The 18,582-nt window shown below is 47.9% G+C and overlaps 1 protein-coding gene across 23 annotated transcripts in view; it reads right to left on the reverse strand.

The window, feature by feature from the left end:
* cadpsa (Ca2+-dependent activator protein for secretion a) overlaps nucleotides 1–18,582 on the reverse strand; it is a 736,161-nt gene that overhangs the window by 25,162 nt on the left and 692,417 nt on the right. For all 23 annotated transcript variants that reach the window (XM_038810550.1, XM_038810549.1, XM_038810561.1 and 20 more), the window contains one exon: nucleotides 13,174–13,278. In XM_038810550.1, the coding sequence (XP_038666478.1) occupies nucleotides 13,174–13,278 (105 nt within the window). The remainder of the gene's footprint in view (nucleotides 1–13,173; nucleotides 13,279–18,582) is intronic.

Below are 18,582 nucleotides of genomic sequence, written 5' to 3' on the forward strand. Positions count from 1 at the left end.
GGATCTGGGAGCAACAGGTGAATCACACATGAGCCGAAATCAGGCTCTGCGCTGGGTGCGAAACCTTGCGCAAGTCACCTTTCAGCTCATTTATATACCGTGACGCTGGATTTACCCAGCACCTGGGACTCACCAGTTGTGCCTGGGAGACTCGCCACAGTGCTGTTTAGTAGTGGTTTACAGGGGGATGGGAACCGATACAGGAAGTCAGAAGGTAGTAAAACAGGGACAGAAACAAACGGCAGTAAAGGGGAAAACTGTAAGGCAGAGAAGCCACAGTCAAAAATCAAAAAGGACGACAATACAAGGTACAGTGACTGAGGGGAGCTCAGTGAATAGGTCCAGTAATACTAAAAGGAATAAAATGGATTGTAAAAACATAAATCGAAAACAGCGCGGTACATGAAGATATGGGTTCAATGACAAGGAAAATTAGGAGAAAAGTTAAGAAGAAAAATAACTTCGGAGAGGTTACAGATCAAGGTGTTAAGATTCAAAACAGAGGTATAAAAACCAATATAAGTGTACTTTACCTGAAAGCTCTTAGTATTCAGAATAAGGTAAATGAGTTGATGCCGCAAATCATCGTGAATGACCAAGATTTAGTGGCCCTTACTGAAATATGGTTAAAGGATGGTCACGACTGTGAGTTAAATATCCAAGGGTATCAAACTATTCGGAAGGACAGAGTGGATGGTAAGGGAGGTGGTGTAGCTCTGTTATTTAAGGATGACATCCGGGCAAGAGTAAGGGATGAAATCAGTGTAATGGAGGATAAGGTTGAATCCATTTGGGTGAAAATCAGGAATAGTAAGGTGAAAAAGTCACTGATAGGAGTAGTCACCAAATAGTAACATTATGGTGGGGCAGGCAAGAAACAAAGAAATAAAGAAATAAGAAATGGTACAGCAGTTATCATGGGGGATTTTAATCTACATGTCGATTGGTTTAACCAGGTCGGTCAAGGCAGCCTTGAGGAGGAGTTTATAGAATGTATCCGCGATAGTTTCCTAGAAGAGTATGTAATGTAACCTACAGAACAAGCGGTCCTAGATCTGGTCCTGTTTAATGAGACAGGATTGATTAATGATCTCACAGTTAGGGATCCTCTCGGAAGGAGCGATCACAATATGGTGGAATTTAAAAAACAGATGGAGTGTGAGAAGGTAAAATGAAAAACTAGTGTTTTGTGCTTAAACAAAGGGGATTAAAAAACTAGTGTTTTGTGCTTAAACAAAGGGGATTACAATGGGATAAGGCAGGCTGGGAGCAAAGACTTTATGGTGAAACAGTTGAGGAACAGTGGAGAACCTTCCAAGCAATTTTTCACAGTGCTCAGCAAAGGTTATACCAAAAAACGGTAGAAAGAGGGAAAATCGACTGTGGATATCTAAGGAAATAAGGGAAAGTATCAAATTGAAGGAAAAAGCATACAAAGTGGCAAAGATTAGTGGGAGACTGGGGAAATCTTTAGGGGGCAACAGAAAGCTACTAAAAAAGCTATAACAAAGAGAAAGATAGATTATGAGAGTAAACTTGCTCAGAATATAAAAACAGATCGTAAAAGTTTCTATATATAAAACAAAAAAGAGTGGCTTAGGTAAATATTGGTCCTTTAGAGGATGAGAAGGGAGATTTAATAATGGGATGAGGAAATAGCTGAGGAACTGAACAGGTTTTTTGGATTGGTCTTCACAGTGGAAGACACAAATAACATGCTAGTGACTGATGGAAATGAGGCAATGACAAGTAAGGACCCTGTGGTGATTGTTATCACTAAGAAGGTAGTGATGGGCAAGCTAATGGGGCTAAAGATAGACAGGTCTCCTGGCCCTGATGGAATGCATCCCAGAATGCTAAAAAAGATGGCTAGGGAAATTGCAAATGCACTAGTGATAATTTACCAAAATTCACTAGACTCTGGTGTGGTCCCGGCGGATTGGAAATTAGCAAACGTGACAGCATTGTTTTAAAAAGGTAGGCAGAAAGCGGGTAATTATAGGCCAGTGAGCGTAACTTCGGTAGTAGGGAAGATGCTGGAATCTATCATCAAGGAAGAAATAGCAAGATATCTGGATAGAAATTGACCCATTGGGCAGACGCAGCATGGGTTCATAAAGGACAGGTCATGCCTAACTAATTTAGTGGAATGTTTTGAGGACATTACCAGTGTGGTAGATAACGGGGAAATGTGGTATATCTGGATTTCTAGAAAGCCTTTGACAAGGTGCCACACAAAAAGTTGCTGCATAAGATAAAGATGCATGGCATTAAGGGTAAAGTTGTAGCGTGGATAGAGGATTGGTTAATTAATAGAAAGCAAAGAGTGGGGATTAATGGGTGTTTCTCTGGTTGGCAATCAGTAGCTAGTGGTCTCCCTCAGGGATCAGTGTTGGGCCCACAATTGTTCACAATTTACAGAGATGATTTGGAGTTGGGGATCAAGGGCAATGTGTCCAAGTTTGCAGACGACACTAAGATGAGTGGTAAAGCAAAAAGTGCGGAGGATACCAAAGTCTGCAGAGGGATTTGGATAGGTTAAGTGAATGGGCTAGGTCTGGCAGATGGAGTACAATGTTGACAAATGTGAGATTATCCATTTTCGTAAGAATAACAGCAAAAGAGATTATTATTTAAATGATAAAATATTAAAACATGCTGCTGTGCAGGGAGACCTGGGTGTGCTAGTGCATGAGTCACAAAAAGTTGGTTTACAGGTGCAACAGGTGATGAAGAAGACAAATGGAATTTTGTCCTTCATTGCTAGAGGGATGGAGTTTAAGACTAGGGAGGTTGTGCTGCAGTTGTATAAGGTGTTAGTGAGGCCACACCTGGAGTATTGTGTTCAGTTTTGGTCTCCTTACCTGAGAAAGGATGTACTGGATTTAGGACTGAGCTTAGGAAGAACTTCTTCACCCAAAGGGTTGTGAATCTATGGAATTCCTTGCCTGGTGAAGCAGTTGAGGTTCCTTCATTAAATGTTTTTAAGATAAAGATAGATAGTTTTTTGAAGAGTAAAGGGATTAAGGGTTATGGTGTTCGGGCCAGAAAGTGGAGCTGAGTCCACAAAAGATCAGCCATGATCTCATTGAATGGCGGAGCAGGCTCGAGGGACCAGATGGCCTACTCCTGCTCCTAGTTCTTATGTTCTTAAATGTGGACTGAATTCAAATGGACCTGCTGAGTTTGGGTTTCCCACCTGCGCAAATGTGCCCCACCCTTTTTCCTCTACTAGAAAAACATTGGATTTGTTGAAATGGAGTCTGGATCTTTGCATCTGTATCCCACCCACCATTTTTGAAGGTCTGTGGAGTCTTCCTGACTCTGTAGAAATACTGCCCATAGATCCAAGATATTTGGCAAAGGAACCATGGAGGAGATTAATTTTTTTAACGTAGCCTGTTGTTATGATCTAGGATACCTGAAGGGGTGATGGAAGCAGATTCATGAGAAAGTTGCAGAAAAGCATTGGATAAGTATACTTACAAAATAACCATTTGTAGAGTTATGTATGCAAGCAGTGAAGTGGAACTAATTGGGATGCCCATTCAAAATGCCAGCAACGACTTGATGGGCTGAATGGTCTGCTTTTACGCTGTATTATTCTGTGATTCTTTTGCTTGTGGCTATTGATGCTAACTGTAGCACCCCTGCTGTCACTTCAACTGAGATCAATATAACTCAGCCAGTGCAGGTTGCGAATCAAACGTTGGACCTTTTAGTTTGTACTACTCAGTGACATGCTGCCTTCATCATGAATCACATGAGGAACTGCACCTGATCCGTTAAATTTGAGTTAAAAGGACCACAATTGCTGATCCATAATCAAGAACTACAGTTTGTGTTTTAGGAATATTTAAATTCACTGAAGGTAAGCGCTTACAGAGTGCTGCAGGACCAATTGGTTATGCCAGCACACAAATGTCAAGCGGCAAAAACTGGCACAACAGCCTCTTCTTTTATTTACCTTTAATTGAAAAATTAGAACAGCTAATGGTTTATGGGTGAACCACATTGTGCCTGTTGTGCATCCAGGTCTCTACCATTTGAAATGTATGACAGGTTTACCAGGACTTCCAAGGAAGCACGAAAGGTGGCTCTCGGCCGGACCTTTATTTTTGATCACTTTTGCCTGTCTTTTTGGGGGATGTTGATGAACACTCGCCCGTTAGGGGGTTGGAGAACTGTTCCTCAACGGAGTCATGTCGAAAACGCCATCAAAGAAGTTTAACTTGAAGAAAGTTCAGGAGGGTAGCCCATCGAAGGAAGGTGAAGGAGGGAAGATGGACGCCCTGCCCACTACTTTAGACATGTTGGCTGTACTGATGGCACGGGAACTTGAGAAATTCAGCAAACAAATAGATTGGCAGTTGAGCAGAAGGGCAAGGAGATAAAAGAGTGTTTTAAGGTCACTGTCGAGGAGGCTCTGAACCCTATTCAGGTGAGATTTTGAAGGGTGTGGAGGAGGCCCTGTCGCAGCATGAGGATCAGCTTGCCTCGTTGCAGGTTGAGTTGCTGATGGTGGTGAATAGCAACAAAGGCCTGAGGTTGAAGGTGGAGGATCTGGAGAACAGGTCAAGGCGGTTAAACCTCAAGTTGGTGAGACTCCGGAGGGATTGGAGGCCTTGAAGCCAACCCAGTACTTTTTGGAGATGTTTTCTTGGTTGGCGGGTGGGGATATGGTGTTCCCCCCTCTTCGACAGAGCTCACCGGGTTTCAGGCAAAAGCCAAGGCCGAACAAGTTGCCGCGGGCGGTGATTATCAGTTTTCATAATGACCAGCGGCAGGAGTGGGTCTTGGAATGGATGAAGAGGGTCCTGAGGCGGGCACACAGTGCGGATATAACAGGACATTGGACTTGAGCTGGCGAAGAGGCGGGCAGCCTTCAACAAGGCGAAGGCTGTTTTTTTACAGTAAGGGCATGCAATTTGGGTAGTATAACTGTCGAGGTTGCGGGTCACCGGATTCGAAGGATAATATTTTCGATATGGCAGAGCAGGCAGAGGCCTGTGGTGAATGTACTTCATGTAATTCACACTGTATAGTATTGTGTCCTTGTGGGCTCTGTCTGTGAGCCGTTGCACGGCTCTGGCCACAGGGGGAGATGAGGAGCTTGCACAGGGCTCCACCCTCGGCTCCGCCCATGGCTCCGCCGATGACCCCTCCCACTACCAGAAGTAGGGCAGCAGGGTAGCATGGTGGTTAGCATAAATGCTTCACAGCTCCAGGGTCCCAGGTTCAATTCCCGGCTGGGTCACTGTCTGTGTGGAGTCTGCACGTCCTCCCCCTGTGTGCGTGGGTTTCCTCCGGGTGCTTCGGTTTCCTCCCACAGTCCAAAGATGTGCGGGTTAGGTGGATTGGACATGCTAAATTGCCCGTAGTGTCCTAATAAAAGTAAGGTTGGGGGGGTTGTTGGGTTACGGGCATAGGGTGGATACGTGGGTTTGAGTAGGGTGATCATGGCTCGGCACAACATTGAGGGCCGAAGGGCCTGTTCTGTGCTGTACTGTTCTATGTTCTATAAAGTGCTGCAGCCTTGTGAGCCTGCCCTCAGTTCTTCTGGTCGCAGGCAGGCTCAGTTGTAAGTCTATTAAAACCACAGTTTACTTCCTATCCTGTCTCGAGTTAATTGATCGTCACATCAATTTAATAGACTTAAGAAAACTACTACGGAATCAGCCCTCAAACCTGATTGACCAGAACTCAACCCGCAGGCTGCAGAGGCGAAGGAAATCTTTCTACACTGGCTTCGGTGTTTCAAGGCCTACCTGGCTGCATCGACCACCTCCGAGACTACAGAGGAGCAGAAACTCAGCCTACTGCAACACGGGTGAGCCATCCCATCTCTACGCAACTCAACTGTACCGACTCGTATACCGAGGCCCTCGCTATGCTTGACGGATTATACGTGCGGCCGGTAAACGAGGTCTACGTTCCTGTGTGACTTAAAAGCCCTTGCTCGGGAATGTAACTTTCAGGCTGTAACTGCCTCCCAGCATATGGAACTCGCTGTCCGTGATGTGTACGTTGCGGGGGTCCGGTCTAACTATGTGCGCCAGCGACTACTCAAAAAAGGGGCCCAGAACTTGGAGGACACGGTAGCGCTAGCCACCACAATGGAGGTCACGTTTCAAAGTCTCAACTCATTCCTCGCAGACCAAGCGACCCCATCGTGGACCATCGCACGGCCACCCACCCACTATAGAACGCCAGCGTGTTATTTTTGTGGCCAGCCCCAACACCCACGGCAGAACTGCCCGGCCCGCAACGCGACCTGCAGCAGCTGCGGTCGAAAAGGACATTATGCCAAAGTACGCCTGGTGAAATCGAAACCCTCTAACTCCCCTGCAGTCCAGAGCAATCGCTCCCCCAACTCACAGGCCCGCAGGCCCCTCAACGTTGCAGCGTGTCTGCCGACTCCGCCTCCGCCCGACGTGTGCGACTCATGGGGGCCGCCATCTTGGCAATCCTCCCCCACGCGGCCGGCCATGTGTGAGTCTTGGGGGCCGCCATCTTGGGCGCCATCTCCTTCATCGTCCGCCACGTGCGATCAACTAGGGCCGCCATCTTGGCCATCACCCGATGTTCACCTCGGCGACTAAGACCTCTGCGGACAGTCAGCATGGGGCCACTCCAGCACTGCTGATCAAGCCGCTGACTACCCGCAACTCAACGCAGTCATGTTCGACCAGTCGCGTCCGAAGCACCTCAGGAGCTCGATGATGTCCGTTCAAATCAACGGATACAAGACACCGTGCCTCTTCGACTCCGGGAGCACCAAGAGCTTCGTACATCCTGACCTGGTAAGACGCTGTTCGCTCCCTAACTTCCCTGCATGGCAAACTATCTCCCTCGCCTCGGGCACGCACTCGGTCCAAATACAAGGGCGCACCGTTGCGACCCTAACGATTCAGGGCACCAGCTACTCTAATTTCCAGCTGTACGTACTCCCAGACCTCTGTGCCCCACTCTTACTCGGGCTCGACTTTCAATGCAACCTCAAGAGCCTCACACTCAGCTTCGGCGGACCCCTACCTCCTCTCACTATATGCAGCTTAGCGACTCTAAAAATCGACCCCTCTCCACTCTTCGCTAACCTAACAGCTAACTGTAAACCAGTAGCCACCCGCAGCAGGCGGTACAGCCTGCAGGACAGAGTATTCACAGAGCCGAAGTCCAGCGGCTCCTACGTGAGGGAGTCATAGAGGCCAGTAACAGCCACTGGAGAGCTCAGGTGGTGGTCGTCAAGACCGGGGAAAAGTTCCGGATGGTGGTTGATTACAGCCAAACCATTAACTGGTTCACGCTGCTCGATGCGTACCCCCTCCCCAGAATTGCAGAAATGGTCAACCAGATCGCCCAGTACCGCATATTCTCCATGGTGGATCTGAAGTCTGCATACCACAGTTTACTTCCTATCGTGTCTCGAGTGAATTGATGGTCACATCAGGCCTTAATCAGGGAGAAGAACATAGAACATAGAACAGTACAGCACAGAACAGGCCCTTCGGCCCTCGATGTTGTGCCGAGCAATGATCACCCTACTCAAACCCACGTATTCACCCTATACCCGTAACCCAACAAACCCCCCCCCCCCCCCAACCTTACTTTTTTTTTAGGACACTACGGGCAATTTAGCATGGCCAATCCACCTAACCCGCACATCTTTGGACTGTGGGAGGAAACCGGAGCACCTGGAGGAAACCCACGCACACACGGGGAGGACGTGCAGACTCCGCACAGACAGTGACCCAGCCGGGAACTGAACCTGGGATCCTGGAGCTGTGAAGCATTTATGCTAACCACCATGCTACCGTGCTGCCCAAAGAAGTTGGGACCGATGTGAGATGCACTGTTTGGGACTCTTGTATGAAGGGGGATGCTTATGTTTTGTACTTATGCCTTTGTGCTTTTGTGGGATATGTGTTTTTGACCTTGTTTGGGCGGGGGTTTAATAAAGTTGAAGAGCTGGTTTTGTGTGTTTTGGAGGGGAAATAGGCTTGTTAATGATGGTGGGTTTGAGCCAGAAGGGTGGTTGTTGTTTCTGAGGGGATATTGATGCAGGGCCTTGGCTTTAGCTGGGGATCAGTTTGCTAGTGATGAGGAGGGGCGGGTGGGGGGGGGGGTGGAGAGAAAGAGTGCAAACAGTGTCCAAGTTCTTTTTCTTTGCCTCACTTTAGGGGTGGGGTGGACGACCATCTTAGGTGGGCCTGGGATCTGGGAATTTGGGCAGGAATGTTAAATCAGGGTGCTGATGGCTGACTTGGTGGGGGTGGGGGGGGGGGGGTGGAACAAGGTTGTGGAATGTCAGGGTTTTTCTCCCATTTGAAAGGTAAACTGGCAGTGGTGCCAGTGAACATGTATGTCCTAAATTGGGACGATGTTAAGTTTATGGAATGGCTGTTGGCTGTCATTCCGGAGTTGGATACACACCAGTTGATTTTAAGGAGAGATGTTAACTGTGTTTTAGATCTAAGGTTAGACCACTCCAGGCAAAGATCTTTCAGGGATGACGAGGGTGTCGGCTGCATTTATGGCTGAAGCAGAAGGGGGTGGACCTGTGGCAGTTTGTGAATCTGAGGTGTAAGGAGTTTTCATTTTTTTTGCCTGTGCACAAGGTTTACTCGGGGATTGACTTCTTCGTTATGGGTAAGACTTTGCTTCCTGGGTTAAAACATACGGCATATTTGGCGGTGGTCATCTCGTCTATGCGCTGCACTGGGTGGATTTGATTCTGGAGGTGGATCAGGCACAGCGTATGGGCTGCGATTGGATGTGGCTCATGTTCTGTGTGAAGATTTCTCAGGCCATAGAGGACTTTGTGGCATGGAATGATAATGGGACATTCTCGCTTTCTACATTGTGCGGGGCATTAAAGGCATTGACCGGGAGAGACGTCATTTTGTACAAGGCTAATATGGATAGGGAGGCAAAGCAGGAGGGTCAGAAGTTGGTGGATGAGATCTTGGTGGTGAATCGGGAGTATGTGGGTGATCCTACGCCAGAGCCTTGGGCACAAAGGAACAAGCTGCAAATGCGGTTTGACCTGTTGTCCACGGACTTAGTGGCGCACCAGCTGCGTCGGTTAAAGGGGGCGTGTATGGGGAGTATGGCGAGAAGGCTCGTCACCTTTTTGCCCATCGGTTGAGGTTGCAAGAAGCTGCTGGAGAGATTGTGCAGGTGCGGGACCCCGGGGTGGGGGGGATTTGCAGTGCCCCAGAGAAGATCAATGGGGTGTTTCTGTCCTTCTATAAAGCGCTTCAAAAGTCGGAGGACGATGTTGAGGTTTTTCGAGGGGTTGGGTTTCCTCAGGTAGAGGTTACTGGAATTTTTGGAGGTGCCGTTGGGGTTGGAGGAGGTGCAGACGGCTTTGGGGAAGATGCAGGCTTCGGAGGCCTGGGGCCAGATGGGTTCCCGGTACAATTTTACAAAAAGTTTGTGAATCAGTTTGCCCCATTGCGGTTGGGAATGTTTAATGATTCACTGGCACAGGAGTCCCTTCCGGAGATGTTGAGGCAGGCTTCTATCTCCCTGCTTCTTAAGATAGATAAGGATCCCATGGAGTGTTGGTCGTATTGGCTGATTTCTCTGCTGAATGTGGATGCAAAACCCCAAGTGAAAGTTCTGGCATTAAGGTTGTAGCCGTATTTTCCAGAGGTCGTGGGAGAGGACCAGATGGGCTTTATAAAGGGCAGGAAACTGTCATCTAATGTGAGGCAGCTGCTTGATGTGGTTCTTGCACCGGCGGTGGAGAGAGAGCCAGAGATAATTGTGTCGTTGGATGCAGCAAAGACTTTCGATAGGATTGAATGGGGTTACTCAATTTCGGTTCTGGGAAAGTTTGGGTTCGGGCCTGGGTTTGTGTCCTGGGTGTGGCTGTTGTACGTGGTACTGTCAGCTAGTGTGCAAACGAACACCATGAGTTTGGGGCATTTTAGGTTGCATAGGGGGCTGAGCAAGGTTGTCCTATGTCTCAGTTATTCTTCTCGTTGGCAATTGCCTTGAGGGCCTCGATCAAGTGGAGAGGGATTGTGAGGGGGTAGAGCACAGGGTATCTTTGTACGACGACAATCTCTTGTTGTATGTAAGTAATCTGGGGACAGAGATGTGTGATATTATCGGGATATTGAGAGGTTTGGTTCTTTTTCGGGGTATAAGTTGAATATTGGGAAGATAAAGTATTTTGTGGTTGGTCCCTTTAGGGAGGAGGGGGAGCTGAGGTGAGGGGGCTGCCTTTTTGCTGTGCTGGGACTAGCTTTTGCTATCTGGGGCCCAGGTGGCGCAGGTCTGGGCGCAGCTTCGCAAGCTGAACTTCACTAGTTTGGTGAGTAGGGCGAGGGTGGCTTTGGAGAAATGGGACAGCCTTCCATTGCTACCGGGTGCAGGCGATTAAGGTGAATATCTTGCCAAAATTGCCTCCCTCCCATTTTTCTGGGAGCTGGAGCAGCTTATCACTGCGTTTATATGGGTGGGGCAACCACTTTGGATTAGGAGGGGGTTCATACAGTGGGAGAGGCAGGCCGGGGGGGGGGGGGGGGGGGGGGGGGGGGGGGCTGGCTGGGGGACCAGAATGTTGTCTGGGTAAGGATGGAGTTGGGACGGGCAGCATGGTGGCACAGTGGGTTAGCCCTGTTGCCTCACAGCGCCGAGGTCCCAGGTTCGATCCCAGCTCTGGGTCACTGTCCGTGTGGAGTTTGCACATTCTCCCCATGTCTGCGTGGGTATCACCCCCACAAATGTGCAGGGTAAGTGGATTGGCCATGCTAAATTGCCCCTTAATTGGAAAAAATTAATTGGTTACTCTAAATTTTTTTTAAAAGAAAAAAAAAAGATGGAGTTGGGGGTCATGTAAGGGGTCGTGCTTCGAGGCGTTGGCGATGGCTACTCTGATATCCACTCAGACAACAAATTTGTCAAACCCAGCGGTTATCTTCATGTTAAAGATATGGTGACAGCTCCGCCAGCATTTCAAGGTGTTCCCCCATCTGTGGGAACCATTTGTTTCAGCCGGGGAAATGTGATGCCATATTTGGGGGCTGGAAAGGTAAGAGGCTGGCGCGGGTGAAGGATTTATTTTTGGAGGGTCAGTTTGCTGACTGGGAGATGCTGAGGAAGAAGGCAGGCCTTGGTAGGGTGGATATGTTCAGGTACTTTCAGGTGAAATTGGGTCTGTCAATCTTTTTGACATTTCCAGTGGCACTGCCGTCCAATTTGGTAGAAATGATTGTTTCCTGTGTGTGTGTGTGTGTGTGTGTGTGTGTGTGTGTGGGGGGGGGGGGGGGGGGGGGCACGTCGGGGATATATGGATGGATCATGGGGGAGGAGCAGATCTCAGAGCTGGAGGCAAAGGCTCGGTATGAGGAGGAGCTGGGTCCCATTTTGGAGGAGGTGGTGTGGAATGAGTCTCTTCGTAGGGTAATGTTACGTCATCCTGCACAAGGTTAAGTTTGATACAAGGTGATAAGTGGTGTTTATGGCACATCTCAGCAAGACCAGAATGAGTCATTTTTTCAAGGGGGTTGAGGATAGGTTTGAGCGGTGCTCAAGAGGGCCTGCGAATCATATGCACATGTTTTGGTCCTGCCCCAAGTTGGTGGGTTTTTTTTTTCAACACCATATTGGCTGGCAATTTTAAATGTGGATTTGGAGCCTGCCCATTAGTTGCAATATTCGAGGTGTCGGACCAGCAGGAATTCAGGACAGGTGTGATGGCGGATGCGTTGGCTTTTGCCTCCTTGCTGGCTCAGTGGCAGATCCTGCTGAGTTGAAGGCAGGTGGCACCGCCCAGTGCCACAGCATGGCTGGGTGACTTCATGGAGCTTTTGCATCTCAAGAAGGTTAGGTTCACGATGAGGGGAGCGATTGATGGGTTCTATCGCAGATGCTGTCCGTTTATATTGCATTTCAAGGATCTGGGGTGGGATTCTCCGACTCCCCGCCGGGTCGGAGAATCGCCGGGGGCTGGCGTCAATCCTGCCCCTGCCGTGTCCCGAATGATCCGCCACCAGAGTTTCGGCGGGGCGGGAATCACGGTGCGCCGGTCGGCGAGCCCCCCCCCCCCTCCCCCCCAGTGATTCTCCGGCCCGCGATGGGCCGAAGTCCCGCCGCTGTCAACCCTCTCCCGCCGGCATGGATCAAACCACCTACCTTACCGGCGGGAGCAGGCGGCGCGGGCGGGCTCTGGGGTCTTGTGGGGGGCGCGGGGCGATCTGGCCCCTGGGTGTGCCCCCACGGTGGCCTGGCCCGCGATCGGGGCCCATCGATCGGCGGGCGGCCTGTGCCGTGGGGGCACTCTTTTCCTTCCGCCTTCGCCATGGTCTTCACCATGGTGGAGGCGGAAGTGACCCCCTCCCCTGCGTATGCGCAGGGGTGACGTCAGCAGCTGCTGACGCTCCGGCGCATGCGCGGACTTCGGCTGGCCGTCGAAGTCCCTTCGGCCCCGGCTGGCGTGGCGCCAAAGGCCTTCCACGCCAGCCGGCGGGACAGGAACCTCTCCGGCGCAGGCCTAGCCCCTTAAGGTGAGGGCTTAACCCCTAAAGATGCGGAGATATCCGCACCTTTGGGACGGCCCGACGCCAGAGTGGTTCACGCCACTCCATCACGCCGGGACCCCCCCGCCCCGCCGGGTAGGGGAGAATCCCGGCCCTGATCACTGTTAGCTGTTGGCGGGTGGTGTTCTATTGGGGAGGGGGGAGGTTATAATTGTTGGGGGGGGGGTTTGTTTTTGGTTGGTATTGTTTGTTGAGGTTTTTGATACATGCTTTATTGTTTGACTATTACTTATGTACAAAATGTTTCAAATTCAATAAAAATATTTTTTAAAAAATGACAGGTTTGCTAGCTCAGTAAAACTGTGGCATGGTTCTGTGGCTATATATTGAGTATCATAAAAGTCAGATTTGCGGGTAGCACGGTGGCCCAGTGGTTAGCATTACAGCCTCACGGTGCCAAGATCCAAGGTTCGATCCCGGCTCTGGGTCACTGTCCATGTGGCGTTTGCACATTCTCCCCGTGTTTACATGGGTTTCGCCCCCCACAACCCAAAGATCTGCAGGTTAGGTGGATTGGCCACACTAAATTGACCCTTAATTGGAAAAAATGATTGGTCACTCTAAATTTTTAAAAAATAAATAAAAGTCAGATTTGCTACATTTATTAAAAGGGCTTTCTCACCTTGACAAGCCTGATGAGGATTTTTAGCTGGTAGATGTGAAGCTGTAGGTCCATACGATCTGTTAGCCAGGTGCAGATCACATTCATGGAACTCGTGTACCATTGCTGAAAAAAAAAAAGCAACATTCTCCAGCATAAGAATTACAGTGGTTTAGATCGTACCGAGATATGTTTTTACAGAATCTCAGTATTACAGCAATCGGATGAATGAATACATCGACGGAGTCTCTCCAGGAATCGCATTCTAGGCACAAAACATTTTAGGTAAAAGAACTTCGGTTGTGACAAGGCATTGACACAAACCTCTTCTGCAGTTTCTTCAATTACATTAATTGCTGTGCAAAATTTGTATTCAGCTGCCCCAATCATATTAACAAACTACTCCAGCACTGTTGCTACTTTGAAAGAAAGGAAATAATTTTTATTAATACAACATCTTTCATGACCTCAGGACATCCTAAAGCGATTTACTGTTAATGAAGCAGTGTAGTCAACATTATAATACAAGAAACACAGCAGCCAACCTGTTCATGGCAAAGTCTCAATGAGATAATGACCAAATCTTTTGCTTGTTCTTTTAAAAATTGAGGTTGATTGCCTGAGGGACATTATTACAGGAATACAATCACACAAACTATTTTGATTGTATTCTACCTCAAACTGGACAAATTATACTGTCGCACAATCTCAGTGTCCCAGATTCATACAATTCAGGTCACCTTGTGTTGCAAATACTGTTTTATTCTTTAACAATAGCTTCCCATGATGGATCAATGCACAGAACCATATAAACCAGGAACGTTCCACGTTTAGCTTCCTTTTTTTGTGCATAATTAGAAGGTCTTAGCTGGGGACGATGGTGGGACTGATACCAACTGGCCTAATCATTCTTTGAGAGGCAAGCAAAACAGTCTGCTCAAGCTTCTGATCCTGGCTTCTGCCCAGTATGAATGCTGGAAATCTGTGGGCATTGGGTAAGGACAGGATCAGGTTTGTTGGCGCCTTCCAAATTCAAATGCAGCTGGCATTTAAATTGTGACTTCACACATGAAGAATGGGAATCTCAGTGTGGTTAAAAAAAACTGCTGAAGTGGAACTGCAATAGAGCGACATTAGATGAAGAGCAATTTAAGTTGATCTGCATATATTTCCCCCTAGGGCTGCTGAATCACATAATGAACCCCCTCACTTGTTAAGAGGATCTCTTTGAAGCTCTAACACTTAGGAGTGCACTTCCAGTTGTGACTGCTTGGAATGTCCGCAAATCAAAGCAGAGTAGGTTTTTCATGTCTCCATTAGCAGTTTGTGAGGAAACTGGAGGCAGGAAAATATTTCTCCATAAGGGTTTGCTCCCTATATTAAATTCTAATCGCATTGAAATTAACAGCTTTATAATCTCCCACTTCTGTCTCTCCTTGCAACAAAGTATTATGGCATTTATCCAATACATGCTTAGAAAATTATTAATAAACGAAACCTACACTTGTGTAACGACATAATGTCAACATATTGGGCATTATTAGTGCTGCTGCATCATTGTGGTGACGATGCAAGAATGCAGCTGATTTCAGGTTAAGAACAATTGGACCGAGCTTGCTGTTCATTGTAACAAAATAATTGTGAATTTTTTGAACCTCATAATGGGAATCATCTTGTATCATCTGTGTTAGCATTTATATGTACAAGATTAATGCTGAGCTCCAACTGCTGTCTGACAGCGCACCAAGAATACTTTAGAAGTACCTTGATACTTGCATCTCATTGCTGCTGAAATGCACTGCAAATTGTACCCATTGAGATACATAATCTCACAACATATTTACTTTCTAAAGTCCTTTCGTGGTGGTGTGTTATGGATCACTCAGGAAGTGCAAATTCCTGTGGCAACATGTACTTTTACATGTACATTGTGGTCCAGAGCTATGGACAGTGATGGCAGAGGCTCCAAATTACTTTCCATCACATGGCTGACTAGACATCTCTCTCACTCTTACTGCCTGTCATTGGCATGTGTTGGCAGAATTTGCAGGTTGAGAATCAGCCTGGAAAGCTATGATATAAACGCACCTTCTTTGGCCATCAGTTCTTGGATGGGACTTGAGCCTGGAGCTTCTGATTCAGAGGCAGAAGTGCTACCGAGTGGACCACAAGACTTCCTAAGTGCTTAAGTAGAGGTCAATCCTTCTGCCGTACCCCATCCTATTTCTGAAGCTTTACAGCACTGTAAAAATTGGCAAATTCTCTTATAGAATTATTCTGCTGCATATTTCAATCATATAATTCTGGATGACAGGTTTTGTTAATTCTTCCACAAATTTAAGAAATGCATTTGTAAAATGGTCACCAAAACATCTACAATGGTGAGAGGCTTGTATGTGCATATAAAAGGTCAGCACAGGTGTCCACGACTCATTCCTGAAACAGGAGTTAAGCTTTATCATAGCTTGTGCTATGATATAGCCCATCATCTATTTTAGGACTCCTCAAATTTGGAAATTGGGGACACGAGTATCAGGTTGAGAACGTTCAGGATAACAATGCCGACATGTCGAACTGCAGTCCTCAAATATCCCAATTAATTTGTGAACAATACCTACCTGAATGAGGTACTGGAAGGAAAATTCATGCTCCTCCTGACTGCAAAAATTTGAACAGCATTTCTAGCCACCACTCAATCACCTCCCTCCTTTCCCAGGACGTACCTGTGGGCCACTGTCACTGTTGTTTTAAATTGATATCGGCTTTGGCAATGAGATGCCTTCAGGTGTCCATAGTGCACCAGTCTAATTTAAATGAGGCCATGATTTCAATTTCAATGGACCTCAGCTTTGCCTGCTCCAGCACAGGGCCTATTTCCTGCAATAATGATAAGCTCTTCTTCTGTGGATGTTGCCTCCATGTGCAGTCATTTGGCCAGTCGACCGCCATTGCACAATGGTCTATTTTAGCCGTCTCCAGTATCCTCCCCAAACTTGGTCTTTTCATTGAGAATTACATCGTTGTCTCAATTTCTCTGCTCCCCTCACTCACTGTAACCTGTCTCCCTATGAGCTTGCTGCACTCCATTCTCTTAAGTCTAACTCTAACATTGTCATCAAATCTGCTGACAAGGCAGTGCTGTTGTTGGCTGAAGAACTGGACTGGGATTCTCCGGAATTGGCGGGGCGGCCCGTACCGGCGCCAAGAGCGGCGTGAACCACTCCGGCGTCAGGCCGCCCAGAAGTTGCAGAATCCTCCACACTTCCGGGGGCTAGGCCAGTGCTGGAGGGGTTGGCGCCGTGCCAACCGCCGCCGAAGGGCCACCGCGGGTTGGTGCATGTGCAGAACCGCCAGCGTGTATCCTGCACATGTGCAGGGTGTTTCTTCTCCGCGCTGGCCATGGCGGAGCCTTACAGAGGCCGGCGCGGAGAAAAAGAGTACCCCCACGGCACAGGCCCGCCCGCAGATACCCAGCGAGGGGTCGGAGAATCCCGCCCCTGATCTCTACCCTGCAGAGGCCAAATGCCATTGCTCTTGACACTTTCTCCTGCCTCCCCTTGGACAATGGGGAGGATTGTTCGGGTGTTGGGGTTTCTTGTCCCACCACTCAAAGAGTCGATGGGGTACTCATTCTCGCCAATATGGGCTGGTCCACAGCCATTTAGTGTTTGGCTAGTCATTATTCGGCTAAGGGTGAGTCTTCTGCCCTGGAAAGGAAGAGAGCCTTAGAAAACTGCTCGCCAATTGGATGCAGGGGCCGGATGATGCACTTAATTGGCCACCAACAGTCCTCAATAGGCTCAAGGGTAGGTAAGCTGCCTCACGCCTCCACCCTCCCTCTATAAAATGGGAGACAGATTTGGGGTGGGTAGGTAGGAAGTGGGAAAACAATGTGTGGCATTTTACTAGCCTCTCGCTTACAAATCCCTCAAACATCGGGCCATTATCTCCAGGTTTTCCACTGACCTCCCCTCCTCCGGAGAGCTTCCCTCCATGGCCTCCAATTTCATAGGCCCTCAAACATGAGCAGCCCATTGATATAAAAATTGGGCCTTCGCCCTTATTCATGCAGCATCTCAGATGTTTTGGATATGTTGGGTTCTGCTGAAGGAGTTTAATTTAAAAAAAAGCTAAAATGCATTTTGCTAGGCTAGCCTTTTGGCAAGTGTTTGCTTACAATACAGAAGGGTGATATTTTCATTGCAAACAGTTTTGGATGTGTCTACCTCCTTTCAAAGATCCACAAACAGTATCCTGGTAGATCAATCATTTCAGCCTGTTCCAGCCTCACTGAACAGATTTCTTTCTGGCTCGATTCTATTTTTCTCCTATCCTTGTCCCATCTCTTGTGGTTCTTCCGCTGTCCCCTGTCACTTTATAATGGTTTCCAATTTCCTGGTCCTAACCACCTCATCTTCATTATGGATGCCCAATCCCTCTATATCCCCAAGCCCGAACAGGGCCATCTGAGAGCTCTCTGCTTCCTCCTTGAATGGAGGCCCACTGGTATCCATCCACCACCTGGTTGAATTTGTTCTCACATTGAAAAACATCTCCTTTAACTCCACTCATTTTTCCAAATAAAATGGTGTTGTTAAGGGTAACCGCATTGATAACGATATTGGTGCCATTTCCTGCTCTGAATTGGAAAGTTACATCAACATTTCTTCCAGGTTTCAGCCTTCTCTCACCTCCACATGGCCTATCTGATTATTCCCTTTCCATCCTAGACTTCTCTGCCTCTATTCCTGGGAATAGGCTATCAACAAATATTCACTTTAAGCCCACTAGCTCCCATGGACACCACAACCACTTCCTCAAGCCCTGTATCCTGTAAGGACTCCATTCCACACTCCCAGTTTAGCCATTTCAATTCTACCAAGTCTGGTTATGCAACCTTCCATACCAGTGCTTCTGATATTTCTTACTTTCCCTCAATGGAGTATTCTCTCCCACTTTGGTTGACAGGGCCCTCCAGTATGTCCAATTGATCTGACACACTTCTGTTCTCAACCCCTCCTCTCCTTCCCACAACAAAGTTAGGGCTCTCCTAACATTATTTATGCCATCTCCAGCATGACACATCTCTCCCTCCTCTTTCCTCATTCCATACAAACTATTCTCTCATGACACCTTGGTTCACTCCCAATCACTCCCACCACCTCCTTCCCTTCCCACAGTACCTTCTCTGCTGCCTATCCTTTTACCTCCTCTTTCCTCACTGTCCAAGACCCCAGGTGAAACAGCAATTTACTTTTATTTCTTTCAATCTGGTATACTGTATTCGCTATTTGCAATACTGGCTGCTAAATACTCTCTTCAAATAGTGCTGTTGTTGTCCGATGGTTGCTCATCATGGTTCTCCACACATCTCTGACGTGATGTCACAATGAGCAAGTAGCAAAGGCAGATCCCAAGAACTACCTCATC

Source organism: Scyliorhinus canicula, chromosome 11 (assembly GCF_902713615.1).
Source record: "Scyliorhinus canicula chromosome 11, sScyCan1.1, whole genome shotgun sequence".
Lineage (NCBI taxonomy): Eukaryota > Metazoa > Chordata > Chondrichthyes > Carcharhiniformes > Scyliorhinidae > Scyliorhinus > Scyliorhinus canicula.